At 41.9% G+C, this 27,906-nt stretch overlaps 1 protein-coding gene across 5 annotated transcripts; it reads right to left on the bottom strand.

Annotated features, from left to right (window-relative positions):
- OTULINL (OTU deubiquitinase with linear linkage specificity like) lies at window positions 1-27,267 on the bottom strand. Of its 5 annotated transcripts, none has more exons than XM_050315938.1 (8): window positions 27,249-27,267; window positions 11,043-11,202; window positions 10,903-10,934; window positions 10,708-10,799; window positions 8,395-8,544; window positions 7,502-7,630; window positions 4,558-4,830; window positions 1-3,425 (listed from the first exon to the last, which is right to left on the bottom strand). In XM_050315938.1, exons 2-8 carry the CDS (start codon window positions 11,147-11,149, stop codon window positions 3,246-3,248), a joined length of 963 nt encoding a protein of 320 aa, XP_050171895.1. In that variant the 5' UTR covers window positions 11,150-11,202; window positions 27,249-27,267; the 3' UTR covers window positions 1-3,245. The 5 variants fall into 5 exon arrangements, with proteins under 5 accessions (XP_050171895.1, XP_050171934.1, XP_050171913.1 ...); XM_050315977.1 differs by lacking the exon at window positions 27,249-27,267 and adding an exon at window positions 23,516-23,677; XM_050315956.1 differs by lacking the exon at window positions 27,249-27,267 and adding an exon at window positions 23,069-23,402.
- Between the last annotated feature and the right edge of the window lie 639 nt (window positions 27,268-27,906).

Here is a 27,906-nt window from a genome sequence, read left to right as displayed (position 1 = left end):
ATTTTTCTGGAGAAACGAACTGTTTTGAAACCATACATATTCCTTAAATCTGTGGTTTAAGCAAATTAAAAACTGCATTGGAAAACTACTTCCTAGACATTGAACTCAATACCCTGAGCCTAAGCAGGTGAACTTACCAGCAACAAAAAAAACTACACTGGGCAACTTTTAGTTAGCTTCACTTAGCAGCCACAAACTAGACAAGAAGCAATTTCAGTGTTAAGAGCTGAAGAATGAATATTGCCAGTATTTCTTTTGGAGATAAAAGGAAATATGTAACGTGGTTTATACATTTTTTGAGATGCAGTTTTTAACAAAAGATTCCGTTCAAACCCCAAAACGTTTTACTCCATTACGCATAAAAGATATAAATTTCTTCAGCTGCCCTGTTAAATTCTTAACACACATTTTCAAGTCTGGGGAAAAATCCAAATCCAACGTGGAGGATTCAGTATGTTTTCTTCTTCTTACTAAACTAAAACCAATAAATAATAAACACATCCTGCCTTTAGCTGCCTACAACACTGCATTTTAAAAAAAAATTGGTAATGACTCTGTGCTTCTGGATTTGTACAGCAGATTTGTCTCTGCCACCGATTGGAACAGATCATGCAGCACCTGTCACTTCCATAGTACCACTTAGTTCCAGATGCCCTTTATTCAGAATGATTTTCTTATTAATGTATTTTTCTTTTATATATATTTTTTTATATATCTGCACATGCATTTCATATATTACATATGTATTTCATTATATACAAAAAATATGTATTTTTTTGTTTTATACACCTGTAAAATATATTACCAGAGTAATTAATTAAAACTCAGTGCAGCCTCAAACCTGTCTTTATGTTTCTTAAGATCCTGTGTAGAGCTCTGTCTGCATTTATCTCTGACTTGTGATTATCCTCACTTGAAGCTCCTTTCTTCACATCCCATTTCTGTTCCTGTTATGATCTGGCTATTACCTTTGACATCTGATAAGCCAGCAGATCTGTTTCAATATGTACCTTCTGGATTACTGGGACAAAATCTCACCTAACTTCAAATATTTAGGGCAGAGAGATTTGTGCTGATCACTTCCAGCTCTCACTACAGTCAGTCAGGAGAACCAGACCCTGGTAGAGACCCCATCCTCTGGCTGGCTGTGTGCCACTGACAAGGCAGGGAGCCCAAGGTGACCTAGTTCAGATGGAGACATCCAAATTGGTGAGATAAATTCCACTTTCTGTGTTAGATATTTATTAATCAGCTGCTATTAAAATGCTCAAGATCACAAAAACGTACATTTTGACAATTTACCACTTTTAGCTGTAATGCTTTTATTTCTATTCTTAAATAATATGCAAAACATTAAAAAGCCCACTATAAAAATACATACTTTTTTTGGTATGTCTGCTTGTACCAAAACAAGAATAAAATATAGGCAAGTTTATTGATAGCTGTAAATGTTACTGTTGATGCAAAATAGACAGCAATATTCTACACTCAGGCATTATAACATTTCCCCATGCAGAGCAGAACCAAATCTAAACTAAGAAAATTACTTAATTCAGTGAAAAAGAGCTCCTTTTAATAAATAAAGTGTTTTCTATGCAGGTTTTGATGAGATGAAATTATTACAGCTATCAAAACTTCTTAATTAAAAGTTACAAGTTATTGAACAAAACTGAACTCAGAAACACTTCCAAGAAACAAAACTGCTACAATACAGAATTCAAGTGTTTGTGTTTATAAATATATATACATGAACATACAAATAAAAGGAGTGTAAGGGGTAAAATTTCTTTCCTTTACACAAAGGAACTGAGTGCTCTCCATTGACTCCAAGCATTACATTTAAATACCTCATGCAACTGCTTTAGTTCCTGCAGGCCCTGTTCACTTTTTTGTTACTGGTTTGCATTTTCTCCTGAAGGAACTGAAAAACAAACATGCCTGTCCCCTTATCTCCAGGATAAGGAAAGGAGAGGCTTTGTTTCTTAATTAATCCTGCTTTCTTCAATACAACCGTATGCCTATGGCATTGTAAGCTTTTCACAAATATTTTGCGAGATCTAAGATTTCTTCAAGTTAAGGTCCCTTATTTTGAAATAATCAAAACACAACTGATTCTTTTAGAAAACAGAACTGAACAAAATGTTCCATGTAGTAAGGTAAATTTCATTTAGTTGTCCCAGACAGAATTCTTCAAACATGGAGACCTAAGTAAGAGCAATCTTAGACATTGCATACTCAGAGGGTAAAACATGTATGCAACACCGCTGAAATCACATAATGCATAGAAAATGAGTATTTTCTGGAAATACAGTGTTTGTGAATGTATTCCATGCACAGTTTTCTCAGATGAATTGAAAAGGAAATCTTGGCAGGTAATGTTGGAATCACCCCTTAAAGGATTTACAAGTTGACAAAAACCACATGCAGCTACTGGGTCTAACTGTTGCCTGTGACTGATTAATACTGCCCTTTTTAGCTTTGAGAAAGCTATGAACTTTCCTCACTTATAAAGCAGATCAATCTTCCAATCATATGGCACAGTATTCTTGTTGATTTTTTCCCCCTGTGTAAAAGTTCTTCACCTTCAGACATCTCTGCTGGGTGCAGACGGCCTAATTTCTCATGTCTGAAGAAAGTTCAGCCAGCAGCTGCTTGCTCTGCCTGTCCCTGGAGAGAGGCATTCCAGCAAAAAGGGAAGCCAAGTGAGATTTGAAGCACCTACACAGAGGCCCCAGTTTAGGTCCTCCCATGCCAGGCAGCCCCAAGTCAATACAAGTTAAATACTTTGGAGTATAAACTGTGGGACCCCAAGAGTTGCTTCCTCTGTGATTCATCCTCCCTAGCTAGAGACAGACAGGCAGTAGGGAAAGGCAGTTTCATTGCTTTAGGCACTTGAGTTTAACCCATCCATGGATGTCAGAGTAAACCCTTAAGCTAGCAATGGAAAACCCAGCATTGCCTTTGCTTTCTTTGTCAGGCAGTCCAATTTTTTTTTGTCTGACAGTCCTCAAATGTGATGTTTCTTTTCCCCAGACACTACAGCAATATATTTTATGGTTTTTATGGCTGACTGATGGTGAACTGAGCTGCAATGGGAAAGCAAATTGTTTACACAATAAACCCATAAATCATTCTGTGTTCATTAACAAGCATTCTCAAGATTTTACTGCTGATGATTAGAAACCTAATTCACTGGAACTGGTCACTCACTGTATTTTACAAAGGAAAAAGAAGTCACTGGCCCTTCACGTTCTGAACAGGGGGATGTGATAGTAGCGGTCATCCTCAGTCAGGAGAGAAATCTCATTCCATTCCCTTCGGTATTCATCTGGATAGTTTACTTGAAATTCCTCAGTATTAAACCTATGCAGTCTGTAAACTCTTATCTTTACTTGAAGTACATATCCAAGAAGAAACAGTTCAACCTAAAAATGAAAGAAGTCTGTAAGACATTTATTTCTAGATGTAGAAAACTAAACTCAAGATAATCCAAGTTAAGGTAAGTCATTTAGCTTCAAAACAGTAGACAAGAAATAAAAGGAGCCCTTTTACAAGTGGAGTAAGAATTAAAAGTTTGAAGGGATTCTCAACACTGCTCTTTTGCATGCAGAGGATATTCTGGTTAATGCTTGACACTTTGGAAACATCTCTCCTCCACCTGACAGGATACGTAACCTGCTCCCAAAGCCAGCTCACACAATGTAGCAGGGAGCACGAAAGGACTAGCTATTATCAAAAGATTGACAGACCTTGACAAATGGGAAGCCTGCCACCTTGTGATCACTTGCTACATAACGAAAACGTAATAGCAAAAGGAAAAAATTTCTTTGTACTTCACATATATGAAACTTCAGAACTGACATCTTCATTGACATTTCTTGCAAAGGCTTAATCTGGAAAAATGCTTTGGGAAAAGTTCATTTCCTTGGACAAAACCAGATAGAGCAGAACTTGTTCAGTTATAATCAAACTGTTCCGAAAGGTGACTGAATCATGTAACAGTTGATAACTGAAACTGATTATAAAAAATAATTTCCCCATTGGAAAGGAAAATTACTTGCAGAGTGGCAGCATGGAGTTTAGATGACAGCACTTAACTCCTCACTAAATATAAAATAGGAAGCAAAAACCTTAACATATAAAGGTGAGCAGTAGAGTTCTCATTACATACTTTTAACAGACATTAGATCTCATGGGAACCAAAGAATGGGGAAAAAACAGAGGGATGCTACAGGGTTTGGCATAGTGGAACAGATAGGAAAAGTAAAACAACAGGTCAAAACTGCATAATCTAAAATTATTTTATATATCAAAGGTATTGTTGTTCTAAACTATGTCTTACTGACAGCCCGCAGCATTTATTTTTGTCCCAGCAAGAAAACTGTCCACTCTTACTACGTTTTCTTTCCTGGAAGATAAATAGCTATCCTCAGTCCACTTCCCCGCATCCCAAAGAAGTAAATGGGCCAGCTATCATGGATGATATGTTGATATGATCACCTAATCACATCAAGGATGGAATAAGTTCTGCGATTTATATTCCATTTATATCCTTACCTGGTCTAGACAAATAGAGTCACCTATGGAGTTCAGATGATTCATCATAAAACTCAGAGGGTCAGAGGAAGTATCACGAGCAAAAAGAAGGTTAAAAAGGTTGTGTACAGGTTCGTCCCTGTTCTTTATCTGCTCATAGGCTTCAACAACTTCATAGAGCATGATGAACTTTATGGCCTCATATAGTTTGTGTTCCTTGCTTTCATCAGAAAAGAGTGTATTACACATGTTTCCTCTTTCCTCCTGATCTTTAATAGCATTTATTTCAGCCCACTGGAAAGCATACAGAAGAATATTAATAAAATTATTAAGAAATCTTTTTACATGAAAGATTGCACAACAGGAACAGATACCTTTTCTAAGCGTATAGCACCTGTTAACTAACACAGCCCAGGCAGAACAGCATTTGCAGGCAGCAACCCACAAGATGACCAAGGCCAATCGTATGAGGTTCAACAAAGCCAAGTGTTCGTTCCTGCACGTGCGTCACAACCACCCCAGACAGCGCTACAGGCTTGGGAAAGAGTGGCTGTGAAGTTGTTCAGTGGAAAAGGATCCGAGGGTGCTGGTCAACAGCTGACTGAGCATGAGCCAGCAGTGTGACCAGGTGGCCAAGAAGGCCAATGGCATCCTGGCCTGGATCAGGAATAATGTGGCCATCAGGATGAGTGATCGTCCCCCTGTACTCAGCACTAGTGAGGCCTCACTTTGAAAACCTGGAGAAAATGAGGCTCAAGGGGAGACCTTATCACTCTCTACAACTACCTGAAAGGAGACTGTAGCCAGGTGGAGTTCAGTCTCTTCTCCTATGTGATCGAACAAGAGGAAAAGGCCTCAAATTGTGCCGGGGAGGTTTAGATTGGATATTATTAAATAATTCTTCACCAAAAGGGTTTTCTAGCATTGGAAGAGGCTGTCCAGGGAAGCAGTTGAGTCACTGTCCCTGGAGATATTTAAAATGCATGTAAATATGGCACTTGAGGACACGGTTTAGCACTGGGTTAATGGTTGGGACTTGATCATAGAACCACAGAATCATAGAATCAACTGGATTGGAAAAGACCTCTGAGATCATCAAGTCCAACCCTTGATCCAACACTGATGTGGTTACTAGACCATGGCACCAAGTGCCACATCCAGTCTCATCTTAAAAACCTCCAGGGATGGTGAATCCACCACCTCCCTGGTCAGCCCATTTCAATTACTCTCTCTGTAAAAAGTTTTTTCCTAATATTCAACCTAAACCTACCCTGGCACAGCTTAAGACCATGCCCTCTTGTCTTACTGCTGGTTGCCTGGGAGAAGAGAGCGACGCCTACCTGGCTACAACCTCCTTTCAGGTAGCTGTAAAGAGTGAATGATCTTAAAGGTCTTTTCCAACCTAAATGATTCTATGACAATGGAGCTGGGAAAGGCAACAGAGACTCCTCCTAGTGAAAATAGGCAAAAATCCATCTCACTGGCCAAATACCATCTTTATAAAAATAAAATGAAGTTGGGAGCTAGACCTCATTCCCAGTAACAGCATAATGCATCACAGACCTGCTCTGAAACAATTTGTTAACTGTAAGGATTTATTCATTCTGTTGACTTGAAACTTTTTTCTTTAAAAAAAATCCAGTTTAAATGCTTTGTGCACTAACAGCAACTTAAAAGAACTACAAGTTAAAAATAAAAGCCAAACAACCTAACAGTGGCAAATGCAAAGAGCAAACCAGAACAAAATGGTAACTGCACACAAGAACCATCAGGTATATCTCAAGAAGACAGGCTGTCATGTTAGCATGTGAAAGGGTGCAGACAAGGGGCAAGGACCAGATCTCTATCTTAATTCCCTATTTTTCTTATTAGTGCTTTGTTTCTAGAGCTGTGTCTGTTTGGAGTTTGTCGGGGTTTTTTAAGTAACAATTACTATCACTGTTAATAGCATTTAGAACTACAGAGTTGAGGCTCATATACACAGGGCCACATGAAAGGAATCATCTTCAATGTGTACTAGTAAAGTAAGATGTTACAACTGTAGTAAGACAACCCAGAAACATGGTGTATTGTAGAATATAAAATGACAGTTTAAAGTTTGATAATGCTGGATAATGGATGCCTTCCAAGAAGCATTTCAGCCCAACTGGCCAAAAGCCTGGAGTCCAGCCTATACTAGCATCCCCTTCATGGCTGTGACCCAGGAGAGCACATGAAGCAACTGCCAGGCAGGAGGAAGAGGGAGAAGAGGTTGGTGGTGTGCTAGGGACAGTTTGTGACAAAGCAAACAGGAACAGAGTTCACACCACTGCAGACATGCAGGAACCCCAGAGGAGCTCAAAGAAAGTGAAAGGCCTTGACGGGCTAACTGTTTCTGTTTCAGAATGCTTTGGGGCTACTAAATCTCCCCAAGCTTTAACTACGCAAATAAGAGTTATACTCCTGGGTTGGGAATGATGGCTATCAGGCAATGCTGAGCAGAGGCTGACAGGTCTTTGTAATCAAGTGCTTAAGCTTACAGAGAGAAAATACAGTAAAAATGGATAAATAAAACATTCCATGGTGATGGAAGCAAAGGAAATACAATAGTTTGAAAATAAAATGCACCATCTGTTTGCTCCTTCCCATTTGGGGAGGGAATCCAGAAGCATCTCATACAGCATGTTTATTTTTAATCAAAATGATGAAATACTGCACTTGATGGCAAGGACCAGCCACACAGTAACAGCTGTGGGGAGAACGGCCTCCCTAACTTGCAGGGGGCTCCTGAGTACTTAGCCTAGTAGAATCCCAAAAGCTGGATGCTGCTGCAGGAGAGGTGATGGCTTGGCCAGTAGCTCAGCAGTCAAAACCCGGGAGGGAGGCTGACTGCCACAGAAATATGTAACCAGGAGCAGTTCCCTAACACTGTCTCAACCCATTCCTCAGGGCTTTTATTCTTCCCAACCATTTCCTAAATACTCACATTTGTCTTTAATGCCTCCATACATTTGCGCAATTTCCCAAAGGTATTGGGACCTGTGTATCTTTCTGGCCCAAAACTGTATTGCTGAATCCAGTTACAACCTTGAGAATACAAAAGCTTTTCAGGAAGCTGGGAAAAAAAACAAAAGGCAAGCTAATAATAATCATAACAAGAAGTTATATAAACTTGTCTACATACAATTTACGATGTGATTCTATCATCTGGTTGTACAGTTGAAACAACAAAAAAAATCAGCCTCACAACTCAACTGCTATGAAGGAGCATCCATTTGACTGCCAAGTCCTTAAGAAACTTTTAAAACAGGACTAGCCAAAAAAAGATGAAAATATGCTCTCAGCAAAATATACAACCCACACTCTGGAAAAGCTGGGTATTTCCAGATTCAGTGACATATTTAAGATTATAGACACCTTCCAGGCTGCACACGTGTCTTTACAGGCAGCAGCTATAGATCCCACCTCCTTGCTGCTGTCTGGAGCCCAGGACAAGATTTCTGCTGCTCCAGCAACGTAGCAGTTCCCAAGTAAGCCACTGGACTTTGTATGGATGTGGATGACGAGGATTCAAATAACCTGTTGTGTTAAGGGAGTGACATCTAGCAGGGTTGCAGTAAAATTTATCCATCCACTTTTTCTTATCTTTCCTTTTCTTTTTTTTTTTTTAATATAATTGAGACTCATTTTTATATAGGAATGTTTAGATCAGGGACAGTTTTTCAGTTAAGCAGTTCAATGGGTTTTAAAACTCTCTCTTTAAATTCTGATAATGATTCTCTACTTCAACAGCCAGCACATCAGTTTCCACACTGAACAAAGCTTCCTTCTGCTATGCAAGGATAGCTGAATGGTGTTCATTTAGGACATGAATTTTACCTTCAGTATATCTCTCTCCTTCATCCATGAAGGAAAAGGAATGCCTTGGCTGAATATTTGAAAAAGCACTGCTCTTACTGCACTGTAGTTGTCTCTCCTGACTTGTCTCAGGTATTTGATATGACAGCTCCAAAACAATTCTTCATAGGCCTAGAAAAAGAAAAAAAATTATCAATAAAAAATTTTAAATCTTGGACAAAACCCATCTTGTTTGGAGTCCAATTCCAAACTATTCATAAGAGAGGTAGGGGAATGAGAGCGTATATTTTTTAAGTTTTATATACACAAAACTGTTACAACACCATGGTTTTTGCAAACACCCTAAACTGGCACCACCCCTTAAGAGTGATTCTGCACTCTCTCCAAACCCAGGGACTTGTTCAAGTCTCTGCACTGTTTCTAGCGTAAACATTCACATGGTCAACCAAATTACAGCACATCAGCAAAGATTTTTGTGCCGTAATAGCTTTAACCTCAGCCACTCTACAACTTGCACTGACACATGAGATGCAGCAGCAAAAAGGGAGAAACAGATATCTGGAGAAAACTCCTTTTGGCAAAAACATCTCCTTACACTGACCTGAATCCATTGTGCAGTGATGACCTGAGGCTGAGCAGATCTGGCAGCTCTATGCTGAAGTGCACAGCCCTAGTTCCAGCTACACACTCCCTGCACTTCCTCTGCATTATCTCTGGCTCCTATCTGAGCATTTGTTGGGACAATTTGGAGCAATAAACTGGTAGAGAATTAGGAAGAGTCCCACAGGCCACTGCATCACTCTTACAGTTTGCTTCCTGAAGGGGGCAGCAAGACGCTCTCAATCCCTGGTCCTCTTTCATGTCTGTCCCTTCCTCACCCCATCCCACCACCACTTCTCAGCTGCATTGTCTCCCCTTACTCTATCAGCTGTGACAGTAAACCTACTGAAATCTTCCTGCTGGGGGAACCTCCTGCTGCTTCAGAAAGATTGGGGGGCTCAGAGAAGGCTCCTGCTGGATGACCTGCTCTATCAGCTCACCATCTGGGTAGACCACATCCAAGAGAAGACATAAGAGCCAGCACAAAAGAGGGAGAGGGATTGCTTAGCAAGAACGAGATGAGAAAGAGGGACAGACAAGACAAGCCCTATTGGGGACAGCAAGCATGTTATGCTAGTTAAGGATCTCAAAAGACCTCATCCTAAAATGTGCTCCTTACAGTGACGACTCCTCCCTTATATAACTACCCATCCATTGGCTGCTCCATATATAGGAGTTTCCTTTTCAGGTCTCATCACCTAGATGGCTCATGGATTTTCTGAAAGGCTTTTTGCCCAGTATGTGCTTGCAAATATTATTAGAAGTTTTGCTATCTTTTGTCACTTGTTCCTTCAAATAGTTTTTGGCCTTCTGTGTTGTTCTGTGAACTTCTGGTCTTGCTGTGTTCTTGCATTTAACATGGCAAAGTTGGATCTTTTCTCTGTTAGTCAACTGAACACAACTCCAGCTTTCTGAAAACTATCTTCTTTTTTTCTATAACTCCCTTATGCTGCTGCTTAGCCTTATCAGCTTCTTTTTACCCTTTCCTAAGTCCTTCTTGGCAAGCATTTGCTCTGCAATTCCAATACCATGACCTACAGCTACATACATGCCAAAAACACTGGTGCAGTTACGCTGTGTGTGTCTTTGCTTGCAGCACCTTCCGCAGGTGAAGATGCCGGCACAGAGCTGGAGCAGAGGGATGGTGTGCATAGGCATGGGATGGCCACCACCCAGCACACTGGCTCCGTGCCCTCTGGGCACCACCCAAGCTGGCACAGGTCACATGCAAGCTCCTGCCCTGCCTGCCCCCAGCTGCAGCTGATGGCGCCAGACAAGGAGCCTTAGCGGCTGCTGGGAAGGCTGCCAGGCACTGGCTGCTGTCACATGGACCTTCAGAGCTTGGAAGAGAACTGGATATGGTGCTTCATTCCTCCCTGGAATGAGAGTTTTTACCTAAAATCAAAGGCTGGCCAAGTGATAGCACCTAAGACCAAATTATTTGGGTTTTAGCACTGGGGATGATTTTTCTTAATGGGTGCTGCGTGTGTTGCTGGTGCTAGAGGGGATAATTCAGAAAATATGCAAAACTAAAACTTCATCAACATTTTGGCCCATGCTGCTGCAGCCTTTATTTAGACACATATTCATGCTGCCCTTTTTGCTTTTCATCTCTCAAGCCAGTGTAGCAGGCTCTGGCAGCTGCTGCAGCTGGTTGCACTGTGAGTGCTATTCCTTTCCCAGGTTCTAGTTCCCCTCCCCGTCCTCATGCAGACATTAAAATTTAATTCTTACCTCCCTCATGTGTTTAGCCTGCTTTGTTTCTTCTTTCCATTCTCTTGCACTGTAACCAAGTAGATCAACTTCTGTCAGCACACTGAGATTCCCTAAATTGAGATTGATTCATAGATTAGTTACCTTCTGCTGTTCTGCATCTAAAGGGGAGTTGCAGGGGGATTAATGAATGCGGTATGACAACAAAAAGATTACTTATGAGTTTTGTCTGAAGGTAGTTGCTCCACCTGAAATATAAATGATAAAACAGGTGTCAATGAGGAGGTGTCAGAGGTCAGTATTTACTGAAATAAGCAACAGCATGGAAGATTGAAGTCTGCTTAATAAAAACCTACCATTTCAGTAGCTGTGCTAAAAAGCTGTATAGCCTTCTACAATACCAAAAAACAGCAGCAAGGAAAGACATGCTTAGCATTAGCTGCACTTTCACTTTTTGCCACATGAGACACAAGGATTCTTTGGTGGCTGTTGTCCAGGACCACACCTCATGCCTTCCTAAAAGAGACATAAAAAGAGAGGAAAAAAATCTTACCGCTATTTCAAAATATTTGTTTTGATTTATTCTCTTACAAAGAGAAAAATCATCCAAGTATGATACCACTCTAGATGAAACAAAGCATGATATGTAAAAGATGAGTATATTTTAGTTAATACATATAATTTATATACTTAGTTTTCCAAGTTTCTTAGGGGTTTGGATGCACATGGTTCATGCTTCCAAGCTTTCCTCTACACAGTGGATGTAACTATATATATAGTTACTGTATTGTAATTAAATATATAGTTACAGTATTGTAATTATATTTATGGTTACAATGGAGTCACAGAAAGACTGGTATCAAAGCAACTGTTCAATACACAAACAAACAAACAAACAAAACCAATTTATTTATTTATTTATTTATTTACTTCAGGATGACCTGTACTGTCATTAATTTGTCTCTAAGTCGTGGCTTTAAAGACCAGGAGTTCCTAGGACTTACTTGCCATATAAGGCAATATTAGCTGACTGAGCATCATACAACTGCCTGGGGAATTAAAGGAATGTTCCTGCCTCAATTTGGGGAAGTTTAGGGTCATTTTAGAACTCCCCAGGGATTTGGTAGAAAGCTCAGGAGATCATCACAAAGGGGGTGCACTCTCATTCTTCTTACAGACATAAATGAGGACACAGTTCTGTCATGCCCTTGGCATTACAGACAGGGTTAGGAAAGGTTATGGTTATCTGTTGTCGATAAGAAGACCTGCAACTGAGAGAGGGTCTGGGGACTGAATAGTTGACAAAGGCAGTATCTGCTCCCTAAGTGAGAAATTTGTCCTCTGGATGAAATTTGAGTATAGGAAATTCCCAGAATTTATGATCAACAGCTGCTGTGTTATTAACTTATTTATTTAGTACAAAACTTTATGAGAGCTCAACTTTTTATAAAGGCATCCCCAGAGAAGGCTGTAAAGATCCTTCTACGGAGCGTCCACAGAGGGAATTACTCATTCAGCATAGTTTTGTGTCAGCTGAACTTCTGCCCCTCCTGGCTTTAACAGGAAATTTAAGAGGGGCTTAAGTTTTCCGAGAAAGTTAAGCCCATGCACTGTCGACAACTATCCAGTCAAAGAGTTACAGGCGAATCCCAACCTTGGCAATGAGATAAACAGCGATGCATGCATTTTACAAGCAGTGTTGCATATATACTGAGCACTGCTGATACTTGGCGTTTCCAAATATTCTGTTGTTTGAAGAAGTTTTATTACAGGATGCCATATGCAAGTCAGCCGGTGGCAAGACACAGACCTCATCTCTCCCATGAATAAAAGCCATGTTAAGAGCTGTAAATGAAAAGGTTTTAATAAACTTTAAAGAGGTAATTCGAGGTGGGGTTGGGCTGCTAGTTCCCATTTACATTAAAACTGTATGCTGTGAACATACAAGATGACAGACAGGTCTTCTCTTAGCTTCTGCTCCTAGGTTGCACCAAAATGTGAGTAACGTAGCATGACCAGGAGTTTTCCCTGCACACACTGATGAGTAAAAAGCAGGAAATGCATTCATACACAACCAAGAAGATCAAAAACCTGAAGCTCCAGGAAATGTTTATTACTGATGCCAAGTAACAGACAGCAAAACATCAGCTGTAAGGTTTGGAAATGGAAAACCTCGTGGAAACGCTGGGACACTCCCCCTTGGAGCTCACAAACACATATACACACACTCACACATCTTGCTGAGGGACACCAGTAAGTACATTTTCAATAAGCACGCAAATTTCTACCTAGAGAGCAACAGCTGAGAATTAGTAACAGATGACAATATCAGCACAATCAAGCCATCACAACCTTTTCTCTCTCTTTTTTAGGATAAAGACATCAGTATTAAAAAAACCTCAGTGGACTGTGAATAACTAAACCTTCTGCTAACTAGAATGGAACTTGATGGCTTACAAACATTCAGCCCATGGATCAGTGGGTGTTCTGGATTTACACTGTTGCATACAAAACAATGACGTTTAAAACTAAATTTACTAACACCAATTTAAACATACAGTATCAAAAGGAAGATGCAGCAGACATTCACTTCGCTACTTAAAATGAGTGTATGGTTCACTCTCATTTTTGATTCTGAACAAACTGGGTCTATAAAAAGCAAGAGCTGGTTCATTTGTTAAAATGATATCCTTTGCTTTATGGAGTACCAAGAAATACATGGGAATGCAAAATATCTTCCTTTACACCTTTTACAGGCAGAAAGATGAGAGGTCTGTATCAGCTTTTAAACTGAATCAAGCAATCTTTTGAAAAAGCTTTTGATGGTAATAATCCTAAAAAAATCCTACTGGAGTTCAACAAGCCCCCTTTTCAATGCATATGGTTAACAGGTGCATGAGCAACTGCCCTTCAAAGAGTGCTGGGAAGCACTGGCTTACTGATTCCCATCAAAACCACAAATCCACGTCAGAGAACATGAGATAACCAAGTATTGTTCACCCCTTTTTATTTAATATGGGGAATTTATAAATAGATATTTCTCTAATAGAAAGCCTAATGGGAAATGGGAAAACCAGCAAACAAATGATTTTGAGTACTTCTGCTACACTTTATATTACAGTATACCCTGGACTTCATAAACTTTCCCTCCTGTCATGGAAAAGCTGTGGTTCAAACAGCACTTTGTGATTCAGTTACTACTTTTGGTGCTTATGTCACACTTAGAAACGTAATTACATTTTTTATTCAAGTAAATGACATTTAGAAATGGCAGTTGGATTGCAAAGTGTTGCTGGTAAAAATACATCACAAGCATAAATTAAAGAAGGTGGCAGTTTAAAATAGATCTTTCCACCCCCTCCCAGCCCCCTCAGAAACTGAAGAGCAATTAAATTAATAACACACTGGTGGGGGGAGTGAAATACACTCACAGATTTTTAAATCCATTCCCTGTGACGTGGACACAATTCATCCTGTTCCTCAGGAGGCAGTGAAAACCCACTGGTGCTGCCACCAGCTCCCATGCTCACATTTTTTGAAGATTGAGCACGAGCACCACCATGCAGACAGGGAGGCCTGACTCTTCTCCCACACATAAATTTGGATGAACAAAGGCTGAACAGTACTGGAGTAGGAGCTGATGGCAGTGTTTATCTGACAATGCAAGTAGTACATCATGTTTTCTTTTCATGCTACATCAGCTTCCTGCTACCACCACTTCCAGCTTTTACCACCCACAAAGTCAGCAGGAGAGACACGCAGTAGAACAAAAACAACAAAATAGGCCAGAAGAAAAGAAAGGTAAGAGACATCTGCAACATCTGCCTCTTTCTCAGTCACTAAAAGACTTGCTTCACATTTCACTCCCTTTTTTGAAGGCTGCCACCTTAAAAATGCCTAATTCATGAAATGCAAAATGTAAGAGATCATCCTGGGAACTAGCAGACAGCACTGTATGCCTTACTGAAGCACAATCCAATATTCCAGCATGTCTGATGGCATATTCACCAATTTACTTTTTTCCTCCATCCCTGTGGCAAGGCCATCAGAAGGATAACAGTCTTCCTAAATTTAAACCTGACAGTGATTTCTTTTCAGGACATTCCTCTTCACTGTCGTTTTGGTACTGGAAATTATGACATAGTACTTGTCACCATAAAATGACCAAGTTTCATACTCTCATCACACAACACAATGTTCCTAGTTCCCAAAATCAGATATTCCCTCATTTAAAGAGAGAGACAGAATGTAGGACCCCTGTGTTCTAACCCTTCTGCTGCCCACTTGTACCCCTCCTTCTCCCTCTTCTGTTGGATCCAGAGCTAGGAAGAGAGACCTCTCAACTGAGAGATGCGAGGCTTGGCATGGAGGTGCAAGTCTGCCTTTGTTCCCTATGTGCCTGCAGAGTTCTCTTCACAATTGCATATTGCTTTTTCCAGATTGTATACTGTGAGTACTGAGGTATGTTATAGACCAGGCTAAGTCCCTCTTTTAAGGTAAAACAAGCAATTTTACCCTTACAGAGCAAGCACCAGCATGATGCACACGTGTGCACATGCACCTCAACTCAATGAACCAAGAGGGAGACACAGAAAAAAAAGTGATTGCTTATACAAATTCAATACCTACAAAAGATTACATCCCGTAACAGCTTAGAAGAGAGAAATGAGCCTTTCTGAGTGGTGCCAAGACAGTACAAATTCTTTGATTTCCCAGTTTATTATCAGTGCCGCACAGAACAGAATTTAAAAATACTTAAAACAGATCAAACACGTACCAAGATATGTGGGAAGTACTGCTTAATTCAATAACTATTTCATTACAAAACCCTTCCTTTACAGAGCAAAGCAATGTCTGCTTGTTAAGCAAACCTTCACCTGTTCTAACAAACAGCCAGAGATGAGGATCTCTCCTTGGTGTAATAAGGAAAACAGAATAATTTACAGGCAAAGATGGTAATCATCAGTGACTCATCAAAAGTTCAACCATGTCTGCTGATCAGATCTCAATTTCCACTCCAAAGAAAAAACAAAACAGAATCCCAGCCCCAAACCTTAACTAGAATCACGTAATTACCTAGAAAATTGAATAGTTTTGGTAGCACTGAGGCCCATCACTTGCAAGAAAGGTTTTACCTACACAGCTGTCCTGTGCAGGAGTCCCAAGTACTCTCACAGCTCTCTCAGTCTTCTTTCAGAAGAAAAATAGAGCATCAAGGCTGGCAGCCTTCTTCAAATCTGATCATCAACAGGACTCAAACTGCTGGTGTTAACATACCTATCTAGTTGTGACACTTCCTTGTTCCTACTGTGCAGCAACAACCATACTGTGTTTTCACCTTCTGTGTGATTATCTAAAATACACCCTACTAGCAGTACCTTTACAAAACCAATTTCAGCTATACCAAGATAATAATGCATGCCCTAGCCTGCACATACCATTTTCCTCTCTACAAATGCCTACAAGAACAAAAGGAAAGTTCAGTTCTTGCTTTCCTATATAATTCAGCTTCTTTTTTAAGGCACAGGGTGCTTCGTCCAGGACATTCAGATGAATGATGCTCAGCCGCACTTCCATTTAAGTAAAAAAAAAAAACATGACAGAAGCCTTCCAAGAACTTACAGTCCAGAATACTGGACCAGAAATACATGAAAAGCATTTCATGCCACAAAAAACATGTATCTCTCTAAAACTCTTATTCCTGAGTAAAAAAAAAAATTTTTCTTGAAAAATAAAATATCCTCCTTTTAAAGAAGGAGTCTCTGAAATCTCTGCTACTGCCTTTTTCTTAATGTGGAAAAAAAATCTATTCTCATTCAGAATTGCAGTTTAATGCCTGTAGACTTCAAACAGAACTTATGTAAATGCACTAAATCTATTATCCCACTCTAAGGATTCTTATTATGCTTGCTGCAGAGTCACATGTTTAGCCATCCCTAATGTGCTCATGTTTGCTTCTGGTGTCACCTGTTTGCAAACACAATTCTCAAAATGCTTTTCTTTTTTTTTTTTTGTCCTTTGCTGTACTGAATACAAACTGCCAGAGTAAAGGAAAAACTTACCTCCTGAACATCTTCTTACATTTAAGTCTAGCTGACAGGTATAAATACCTTGTGTTTTTTATGTTGATATGTCTAGATAACTGAAGCTCGATTATGGGGAAAAAAAGCTGGAAGTCTTATTTAGCAATAGCAATTATTTTCCTCCTCCTTTTTTAAAATCTTGTTTGCTTAATAGCACAAGACTTGTACGTACCACCCGAGCCTCCAAGGATGCACAGTCATTAGGCGCTCAGGAGGCTGGTGATACCACAGGTAACGCCCTTCCTGGTCTCTCCAGGCAGAGGTCCAGTGGCAACTGCTCCCTCCTTGGGGTTCCCCAGTGTAGGAAGTGGCCCTGGCCCTGCTTGGATGCAAGCCTGATCCCCCAGCAATGCAGGCACCAAGGTCATTGCCACCCCAGAAAGCAGGACTTGTTTGAGCCAGCCACCTGTCACCCCAAAGGAAGGGACTGGTCGGCTCTGCAGCTCCAGCACAACCCATGGCAGTGGCCACCATGTCAGCACCAGAGGAGAGACACAAGTGGTAAAGTAGAGGAGCCCCAGCTGTACACACAGAGGGGTGAAAAGCACCTGGATTGAGGAAGCGGGAATGCCAACAGACAATGGTGTGGGAAAGATCTTGATGCGAGCAACGAAACAAGCTGCTTATTGGCCTGCAATGGGCAGCGCTTCTGGGACACACCACCTGCTTGACAGCCCTGGGTGACTCCCCAGCCCCTCAGTGGTCATTTCCAAACAGCAGTTTGACACCTTGAGGTATCCTTTGCTGAAGTGCTGTAGCCCTGTTGAAAAAGCAAAAGAAATGCCAGTCCACTCTGCAAGCACACACTGCAGGGCAGTACAAGGAGTTTTAACTTTTTACCCAGTGATAAAAAGTTATCCCAAGTGATAGCCAGGCAAAGAGCAGGATCAAATAAACCAAGACAAACAAAAAAACAACTCTTCTGAGCTTGTTTACTGTCTAAGCAAAAGGCCAGCCCCTTCCCACCAAGGGAACCATATACCCAATACAGGGTCTGACTGCTGCACCCAACACAGATTTTATGTCTGTTGTCAGAGCGTGACCCTCCCCAAAAGTGTACCTAATTCTGTGTGCAGGTCATGCAGAGATGTGTATTTTTTACAATGATTAATAATCACACATAATTTATGATTAATAATCACAAATAATTCAGATCTCCCAAAGGTGCATCAGATCACAAAGCTTCTGCTTTCTCAGGAGGTATATGCAGAGGTTATTCCTGCAGTGATACCTGTTTGCTTGAGAGTTTTACTTCTGTCTTGCCCTCCTTCCAAGACAGACTAGAAGCAGAAAGCAAGGCCACAGAAGGCAAAATATCAAAGCCATCACTCTGAATGCAAATGACAGAAATTGGTCTTGCCTCTCTTTTCCCTGCCTCTCAATGTCAAATCTGATGAAAGCCAAAACTTCAGCTTTATTCTGCAGAGCTCATGCAATTTGTATGGAAGCAGCTGGGGTATTTAAACCCTGTTCTCTCTTCATCATTTAGAATCATAGAATCAACTGGGTTGGAAAAGACCTCTGAGATCATGAAGTCCAAGGGCAACACTTTCAAACTGGTATATTTTAATTAGCTCAAGAACACAGGAGTCCTCTGCCTTTTTGTGAGAGTGCATTACAGGCACTTCTTGCCTAAAATCTTAACCAAAAATGCATGTTGAAAGGTAAAACTGAGTGCATTAGAGAACTTTCATTTCACTTACTATCACTCAGTGTAATACCAAAGTCATAGCTCATATAAACATTTCATAAAAATGTGATTCAAGAACCCAAAATATTCTGTGTGGAAGCTCTCTGCTTGTAAAACATTATCATCATCATCATCATTACTATTATTATTGCTAATGCACATTGGTATTGTTACAGACATATGGATGCAAGAGAATTTTCAAGCATTCCAGACATCAGTTGCAGGGACCAAGAGACCACAGCTCCCTCACACCTCTGCATTTGCACAAACTGCCTAAAAACTGGACAATTACATGGCAAGGTCTACATAAAATACAAATCATGCAGCCCTGTAGAATAGGGTTAAGTCTAACACTGCATATCGAGCTCTTCTTGAGCGGCTGGTACTTGGCAGAGGCACAGCTTACTTTAACTTGGAAGAAAATTAAATACAGAGTACTGAGTAGTGTCTACCATGGATTTCATATAAATGTAGAACTTTAAAAACTATGGAACCATAATTTTTAAAGCTCTACATTTATATGAAATCCCCTGTTTTTAAGGCCTCAGCCTTTGGCAAGCACATCACAGGTGAAATTCATGCACAGGAAATGACATAAAATGAAACCAGAATTGAAGGACAGTAAACACATCCCCAGGCTGCTCCCAGACAAACACGACAGGCACACACATGGTGTGGTGCTGTGCTCAGAGCAAAATGGGTAGGGCTTCTCTTTGTCGCACAGGCAGACCCAAACCATGTATTTCAAGTTTGCAGAAAGACTGATTTTGCACAAACACAGCAATTAAAACCTTGCTAACATTTCAAGGGAGGTGACTCTACTCCTCCGCTTTACCTTCCCAAGACCCCACCTGGAGAATTACAATCAGCTCCGGGGCCCTCACTATAAGAAGGATGTGGACCTCATGGTACAAGGTCCACAGAGGAGGCTGTGAAAATTATTAGAGGGCTGAAGCACTTCTCCTATGAAGACAGGCTAAGAGAGCTCAGGTCATTCAGCCTGGGGACGAGAAGGCTCCTAGGAGACCTTATAGCACTTTCCAGTACCTAAAGGGGCCTACAAGAAAGGTGGAGAGGGACTTTTTATAAGGGCATGTAATGATAGGACAAGGGGGAATGGTTTTAGACTGAAAGAGGGCAGATTAGATATTAGATTAGATATTGGGAAGAAATTCTTTACTGTGAAAGTGTTGAGATACTGGAACAGGCTGCCCAGAGAAGCTGTGGATGCCCTAGCCCTGAAAGTGTTCAAGGCCAGGTTGGATGGGACTTTGAGCACCCTTGTCTAGTGGAAGGTGCCCCTGTCAATGGCAGAGGCGTTGGAACTGGATGATCTGTAAGATCCTTTCCAATCCAAACCATTCTATAATTCTATGATTTACCTGGTGGCAGTTCACCTGAGGCAGTGACAAGCACTTTGCCTTGATGCTTCTTCGCTGCACAGGTGCAGCAGACTTGATGACAGTCAAAGCCTCATGCACACTGCATCATATCAAGACATTAGTTTGATGCTATGGTACACATTTCCCAGTTCACAGCATCATTTACTCAATGTGTTGACCCTGTCCTGGAAACATAAATGCTGAATGCTCAAAATATGTAGAAAACCTCAGCAACATATTACGGACAAGGAATCTGAAATGGAGTCTTGCCAAAGACCATATGTAGAACTAATGAAAGGACTAGACACTGAGCATAAACGGCACATCATCTCATATTTTTATCCCTCCATCTTCACACAACATGGCTCAAATAAGACAACACAAGTCTTCTGCTCAGTCTACAGCCTTCTCCTCAAAGAAACTGTTGTTGAAAGGAAAAGTATGGGCAGCACAAGTTGCCTTGCTTGCCACATCCCTCTGCATGGGTACATAGTGTCAGCGGCATCTGTTCCCACTGGTAACATGGGGATAGGAGCTAGAGACATACCTCCTCTCTGTCAGGAGCTTGCAGCACCTCCCCACAGGATACAGAGAAATCCCAAGCACTGGGATATGGATCCTGAGGATGCCAAAAAGGTACAGCATCACTCCTCAGCACGGAAAAAATGGGAAGAAGATAAAAGCACAGAACAAGGCTAAAAAGAAACTAAAAGCTGCTGACTTGAACATTTCTCAGAAAATTACTGAAGTAGGCTGCAGAAGTTCTGAAGTATTTCACATTTGCCTTCACAGGAGCCCTCTCAATTAAGTGTGCTTTTTCCCTTTTTGTCCTCACTTATGCTGGGGCACAACTTTTACATGCTTTTCTGTTATCAGGCAACAGATAGTCCAACCATGAGTCACACTGTTCATGGAAAAAACCCAAACTTTCCATCAAACCAAGTTCAGTTACAAACTAAACTCTCTCTAGCACCTCAGAATTGGTAGAAGATCCCCAGAGACAAACTCTCCTCTTAAAACTGTCAGTAACTGCCTTTACATTGCTGTGGCTGAAGTACATAAGTGAGTCCTGACTGTTTTCTGTCATGAAACGCTGACATTTTCACTAATAAATAGCTATTTCTCTGTCTTTTTGGAAAGTACAACAGTACTGTGTCCGATCCACAGCACTGCAACCAGGCACTGAGGAACTGGTGTTTGCTGTGCTGTGAATCCCAGCAACTGAGCACATGGGCAAAGTTCCCTGTTACTGCTACACGCTGGCACCACGCCAGCTGGATCACCCCAGGAGTGCAGAAAGGATGCTGTGTCTTCACTGTGCCTTCCCAAATTCCCTCAAAGCAGAAAACACATCCTGAAGTGATTCAGGGTCAGATGTCAGACAGCAACTCAGATTAGTGTTGACTTTAAAGAGTACTATAACTGTTTTAGAAGTCAGATTGCCTGAATAAAAATGCCAGTAGATTACAACCTATGTGGTCCATTGGTAATTTTTAAAAAAATAATTTCACAGCCTAGAACATGAGAAGATTAAGAAGATCCTTAAGGTAAACTTTATGCCATTCTAATCACACCCAAATTAGTTATGCAAGTGTAATGAAAGCAGCATAATTATACAACCTTTTGACTCCTTAGCAATGCTTATTCCCCATGTTTTCAAAACAACTAAATTATAACCATACTCATCTCCCCTAGGACAGTATGGCACCGTGACTCTGATGGTTCAGGCTGTGCAGGGTCAGGAGGTGCAGCAGAGGTATTTCTGAACACTCAAACTCATTTGCCTGGGTAATCCTGCAAGGTCAAACCATTTGCAGACATTAAGTTCAAGAAAAATTGCATACACTGTTGAAAAACCCTTTAATGCTTGTTGTCTTAGTCTTGGTAGACAGGATGAAAGGATTCAACCTGAAAGCTGTATCTAAGAAACAAGGTAGAGAGAAAGTCTTAATGCTGAAAGGTAAATGAACACCATCTAGGCAGACAATATGTTCCAAACAGCTAAACAAAATGAAAAAATACTTATGTCCAAAAATGGCAAATAATCCCAGAGACACAAATTTTTTTTTTTCAGAATTCCAAATCCATATACAGATACTTATCCATAAAAGCACTTAGATTTAAATGCTGACTAGCATTTTCATACTGCGTTTGCCCTTCAAAACCAATTCTAACACCCTTCACCTGGTATTGTTGCAAAAAGGCATCTTTTTCTCTTACTGTACGGACTCCCTTTCAGTTTCTAATTGAATTATTTGTCCACTAGTAAAGTAATAAAATTCTTAAAGAAGCAAATTTAAATGACTACAAAGAAGTTTTCTGAGCTTGCCATTTCTTCCTCTTTCACACACTCTGCCTCCTTGTTTCATCACTTGCAGAAACTGGAGTGGCCCAAAGGACGGAAGTGCGAATAACGGTACTTGCACATATTACAAATGGAGCAGTCAGCAGCATTCTAGCTTAAACTCACTTACTAATATACAGAAATCTGGTTCTTTTCCCAGTGCAGAAAATGAAAGTATAAGCTGAATACAATCTGTACAGCTCCTCCAAAAAGAAAACAAGTTGGTTTAGTATGAGAGGTAGGGCAAAATGAGAGCTGTATCAGTAATCATCAAAGCAGAAATGTATCATGTGCCACATAATGTACAGCCAAAAAGCAAGCTGGCAAGGCACAGTATTTTCAATCTAAAAGGCCCCTTTTCAGTGACATAAGAGATCATAGAACTGAAGAATCATTTCAGTTGGAAAAAACCTTTGAATACAACTGTTAACCCAGCATTGCCAAGTCCACCACTAAACTGTGTCCCCAAGTGCCACATCTACACATCTTTTAAATACCTCCAGTGATGGTGACTTCAACAACTCCCTGTGCAGCCTGTTCCAATATCTGAACACCTTTTCAGGGAAGAATTTTTTCCTGATATCCAATCTAAACCTCCCCTGGTGTGACTTGAAGCTTTTGTCCTATTGCTTGTTACTTGGGAGAAAAGACTGACCCCCATCTGGCTACAACCTCCTTTCAAGTAGTTGTAGAGAGCAATAAGGTCTCCTCTGACCCTCATTTTCTCCAGGCTAAACAATCCCAGCTCCCTCAGTCATTCCCCATGGCACTTGTGCTCCAGACCCTTCTCCAGCTCCCTTCTCTGGACACGTTCCAGCACCTCAATGCCTTTCCTGTACTGAGAGGCCCAAAACTGAACACAGGATTCGAGGTGTGGCCTCACCAGTGCTGAGTACAGGGTGACGATCACTGCCCTGGTCCTGCTGGCCACACTGATACAGGCCATGATGTCACTGGCCTTCTTGGCCACTGCTGGCTCATGTTCTGCCATGCCTGATGCCAAGGACTGCCTGCAGCTGGCAGGAAGGTCAGGAGCGGTGTGTGTCCATCTTCCTGCGAGTCCTCCTCAATCACATCTGCACTTATGATCTCCTTTTTTCTAAAAGTTCTCTTTCTGACAGGAATACAAGCCAGTCTGCAACACTGTATTGCACGCAGCAAGGAAAAAAAAATAATAAATTTAACCCCCCAACCACAGAGCCAAACCCCGGACGAACACCGATGTGAAACCGGCAAGCGCTGCTGCTTTACAACCAGGACGATCTCCACGCAGGTCAGGGCTAATTCTGCACTCAGGATACACCAGTTCCCCAAGGAAACCCAGGCCCACCTCGCACACCCAGCACTTCCCCCCAGACCCTCGGCCGGTCTCTGCCCAGGCAGTGCCCGCAGCCCCCGGCCCCGACGCGGCAGGGCCGAGGCAGGGGCAGGCACACCCGAGGCGGTCCCGCCGCGAAGAACCTTTGGAGCAGCCTTCCGGCGTCGCCGCCACTTCGGGAAAAAGAGCCCCAAAAGAGCCAAGTGGAAAAATAAAATTGAGAAAAAAATAAAGAAACAACAGAAAAAGGCAAACGCTCGCCGCGACCCTCCGGGACGCCCCTTCCAGCCCCCCGCAGCGCCTCACCCGCTCCGCCGCGCTCCGCCTGCGCCGAACCCCGGGCACCCAACCCCGGCTACGAACCAGCGCCGGCACCGCCCGGGGCGGGGATGCCGCGGGGCCGCCCCGCTCCCCGCCCGGCCCGGCCCCGGTTCTGGTCCCGCTGCCGCCCGCGGCCCCAGCCGTGCTCGGGGAGCGGGGGCACCCGCGGGCGCGCTGGGCGCAGACCCCATTTCGGGGAGAAGGGGTAACCCTTGTCCTTCATCTCTTGGCCTGTCTTCCAGCTCTAGAAACGAGCGGAGTTCTCAGTTTTGCCCAGCAACCTCTGCCGCTCCTCCATCGGTTAGGTACAGTTTGTGCTCAGGTGTCACACTGAACTACATCACATTTTATAGCAGCATAGAATCACAGAATGATCTGGGTTGGAAGGGACCTTTAAGATCATCTAGTTCCGACCTCCCCCCGCCATGGGCAGGGACACCTTCCACTACACCAGGTTGCTGAAAGCCCCATCCAGCCTGGCCTTGAACACTTTCAGGCACGGGAATGCCTGGAACACTTCCAGGGATTCCAGTTCCCTTAATGGAGACCAACGTCATCAGCATCTGTCTGAATTCTAGCCACGAACTGCAAACACAACACAACTTAATTACTTCAAAATTGTTGATTGGTTTTGGTTTTTTCCCCTCACTAAATGTTGATTTCCTCAGTAATTCACTGATTAACAAGTTGACATGCAGTCATCCAAAAAGAAATTCCCCTTTGCCGGGTATCTTTCGTTATAAGTCTTTCAGTTATTTCTCTTCAGTCATTTCTCCCAGCTGTATGCACAAAATTTGCATATACTGCTGTACTTTCTTTTCTGGTTACACATTAAAGAAGAATGTTCTTCCATATCACTAGGGACATTGCAAGAAAAACAGAGAGGAATTGTAATGGTCCAAACAAGGACTTAAATCTTTTACAGAGTTACAAGCAATTTGCTCCAATACAGAGCTAAGAGGACCTTAAAGGGTCTTTTGTTATTGTGTTTTGTTTGGGTTTGTTTGGGTATTTTTCCCTAAAATATCAGAAGATATTAAAATAGTTGGAGATCAAAAATCAAGACTTTTCATGAAACAGTGAAGAGATTTGTACTGCCTGGCATGAATATCAGGTTGTTTCTCCCTCCATCTCAGCTAATTGGGTAAGGAACAAAATAGGCAAAAGCTGCTAAATATCTGTGTGCCAAGTGCTCACTTAGGAGCGCTTACAGAGAAAGCCATGAACACATTTATCTGGGTAAAACAAAATCTAGGCTTAAAGACCAGCTAAAAATAGCAAAAGTAAATAGTTGACTTAGGAGGCCCAAAGCTGTCAGTTGTGTAGCACTGTGTGCTGCTGCATCAAAAAATCCATTTGGAAAAAAAATTTCCCAAGTGCCACCTCTGTACTTTTCTGTAGCATCAGCAACTTGGTGCTTTCCATGTGGACATGAAATTTGTGTTTTAACATAACTGTGTCTCAGGAGCTGCAGCTAAGAGAGATGCTGTCAGGATATAGCTTACATGGCATCCACCTGCAAAGATTCCAAGGTACCTGGGATTTATTTCTGAGATATATCTTGTCTGCAGCTATCATAGACTTCAGCTTCCCTTTCCAACTTTTTTCTTGCCTTGCCTAGGCCAGTCTTGGTGCCACTGGATGGTTTAGCATTCCTCTTTCTGCCCTCTCTTAACCTGTTAAGATCTTAGGATTCAATGGGTGATTTCCTTGTGCAGACAGGCCTGAAAGTTAGTGTTTATCTGGCTGCTGACTCATCAGAGAATAATTCATAGTACAAACACTACAAATCAATCCCTATATCAGTGAGCCCTTCCCACTTCCCAGCTCTCTGTTCTCTCCTCCGTGCATTTATTCAGCACTTCAGTGCAATCTGGAGAATGGCCTATGCCCCTGTGCCCCCCTCTATGCATGGGAATAAGCCCTGGGACAAAACAATCAATAAGAGATCTCTTATTTGAAATCTCTTGGGATAATTTTCTAAGACTTTCCATTGTGCCCTTTCTTCCTCCTTAAACCTCTTCTCTAAGTCACTATGAAGAACTATCTACTACCTTTTTCCATTTGCAGGCTTCTCAAGGAGAATTCTGTCTCTTCTCCTTGCAAGTCAGCGAGATGGGACAGCCTCTACCTGCCTCCCTCCTTGGCCTCAGGTGCAGACACCATGGTGAGACTGAGCCAGGTAACACACAGACCTCCTGCACTCATATTCAGCTAACAGGCTTTGAAAACTGCCAGGGTTGGGGCATCCACAACTTCCCTGGGCAGCCTGTTCCAGTTTCTCACCCCCCTCACAGTAAAGAATTTCTCCCCAATGTCTAACCTAAATTTTCTATCTTTCAGTTTGTACCCATTACTCCTTCTCCTTTCACTACAGTTCCTTAGGAAGAGTCCCTCTCCGGCTTCCCTTTAGGCCCCCTTCAGACACTGGAAGGTTGCTATGAGATCTCCATGCAACCTTCTCTTCTCCAGGCTAAATAGCCCCAACTTTGTCAGCCTGAGTTTGTAGGGAAGGTCCTCTTACCAACTGTGTGGCCCTGCTCTGGGCTTTCTCCAACAGAACAACGTAGGGAGCTAGAGAAGGCCTTGCACAGAGCATGCATTCAACAGGTTTCTGCAGAAATAATGCATTCTCTGCTTTGCCTCCAAGTAGGCAGCAGTTCCATGGGGACAAAGGGAGAGCTCCAGGGAGCTCAGACTGGATGCAGCCTGAGTTTAATACTCTTCCTCTAGACGTCCTGGTCATGGGATTTGGCACATGTTTGTGACACTCAAATAAGGCTATGTGCTGATGGCAAGCTTCTACTGCTTAGGGATATTTATGATATTTTCTTCCTTTAGGGGAGCATTATGAACGTTCATATAACATGAACCTCCAGGTTTTTCTGCAGGTCATGGCATTTCCAAGCTGCAGCCATGAGTGGGACCACCTCCCTCTGCTTGTACCCACATGAGACTGCATAGCAGTTACAGCAGAAGCTTATACTGAAACCCATGCTAAGGAAATGTGAAGACATTTTAACAGTGTCTGTTTAAACCCACAAATCAGCAGCCAAAGCAACAGCCAAAGCTCTGTTCTTGCACCCATCTGCAGGTGAGAAGCAGGATTATAACCATGGCCCCAAGAATATAAACAGTTCAAAAGGAGTGCTGAGACAAAGGCAACAGCATCCAACCCAGTAAAAGTAGGAAACCTGAGTACAGAACTAGTGAGAGCTTCCTCCTTCAGTTTTTCAAGTCCATTTTTAACAGTCAAGAACCATTTCCTTGTTTGTTGTAATTTATTATAACTACCAAGGTCAGGTAGCCCAACACAGGTAAAAGCAGTACCCATGCAGCTGTGATCAGCAGCACAGGATTTTTCTCTAGCTGACCACCAGGTTGTTGACAAGCTAAAATTTAGAGCACAGCTGTATGAACTTACCGACACTTCTCTTTGAGTGGTTAATTCTGCTTTGCTTTCCTTGCTCAGTGAACTGGTCTCTGTTCTTACTTGCCCTTCTGTTATGTTGCCTCTGCATCTCCTCTCCAGAGTATCCCCCCAGCTGGATTTCTCTCCCCTGACTTCTGCTGGGTTTAGAAAATGGGTCTCTACAGACTCAGCCTGTCTTCACAGATCAACAAGCCGTGAAAGGATCTGGCTTCCTGTTTCATTTCCGTTAAAGTTTTCAAAGTCACACAGGCTGTCTATGCTTCTCCATATCCAAGCCACAACAACAACAACAAAAAAGAGCATAACTCAGCTATTTCTAAAGGTCACATTGCTACCTCTCTCTACATCTTCCAAGTTGCTTGCAGGATGGAGATTGCAGGCCGATTTTCAAACTGTGATGTATCATCCATACATGTTTTCTATCTTAGTGGTAGTCCACAGAGAGTCACAGCCCCTTCTTTTCAACTCCAATGTCATGTTTGATAGCTAAGCTTTTAACATTACTATCGTGCAATCAGTGTGCTTTCTGTAGGAACACTTTGAAGTGCAAACAGGTGGTCCACACAAGCATCCATTCCATATTAAGACATAGACTGTGCTATGTAAAAGCAAAGTTTACACAGATACAGTTAAATCACTTCCATAGATT

This window comes from Myiozetetes cayanensis, unplaced genomic scaffold (assembly GCF_022539395.1).
Source record: "Myiozetetes cayanensis isolate MyiCay16 unplaced genomic scaffold, myiCay2020 scf1, whole genome shotgun sequence".
Taxonomy (NCBI): domain Eukaryota; kingdom Metazoa; phylum Chordata; class Aves; order Passeriformes; family Tyrannidae; genus Myiozetetes; species Myiozetetes cayanensis.
This window is presented reverse-complemented; position numbering and strand designations above follow the sequence as displayed.

Bases quoted from the DNA above. Each gene is read 5' to 3' on its own strand.
- OTULINL (XM_050315938.1), bottom strand. From the start codon at position 11,149: ATGTGGCAAAAAGTGAAAGTGCAGCTAATGCTAAGCATGTCTTTCCTT. The intron at 10,800-10,902 runs GTAATCTTTTTG...ATCTCAATTTAG, and splicing joins CCTTCAGACAAAACTCATAA to GGAATCTCAGTGTGCTGACA. The intron at 4,831-7,501 runs GTGAGTATTTAG...TATGCTTTCCAG, and splicing joins TGGAGGCATTAAAGACAAAT to TGGGCTGAAATAAATGCTAT.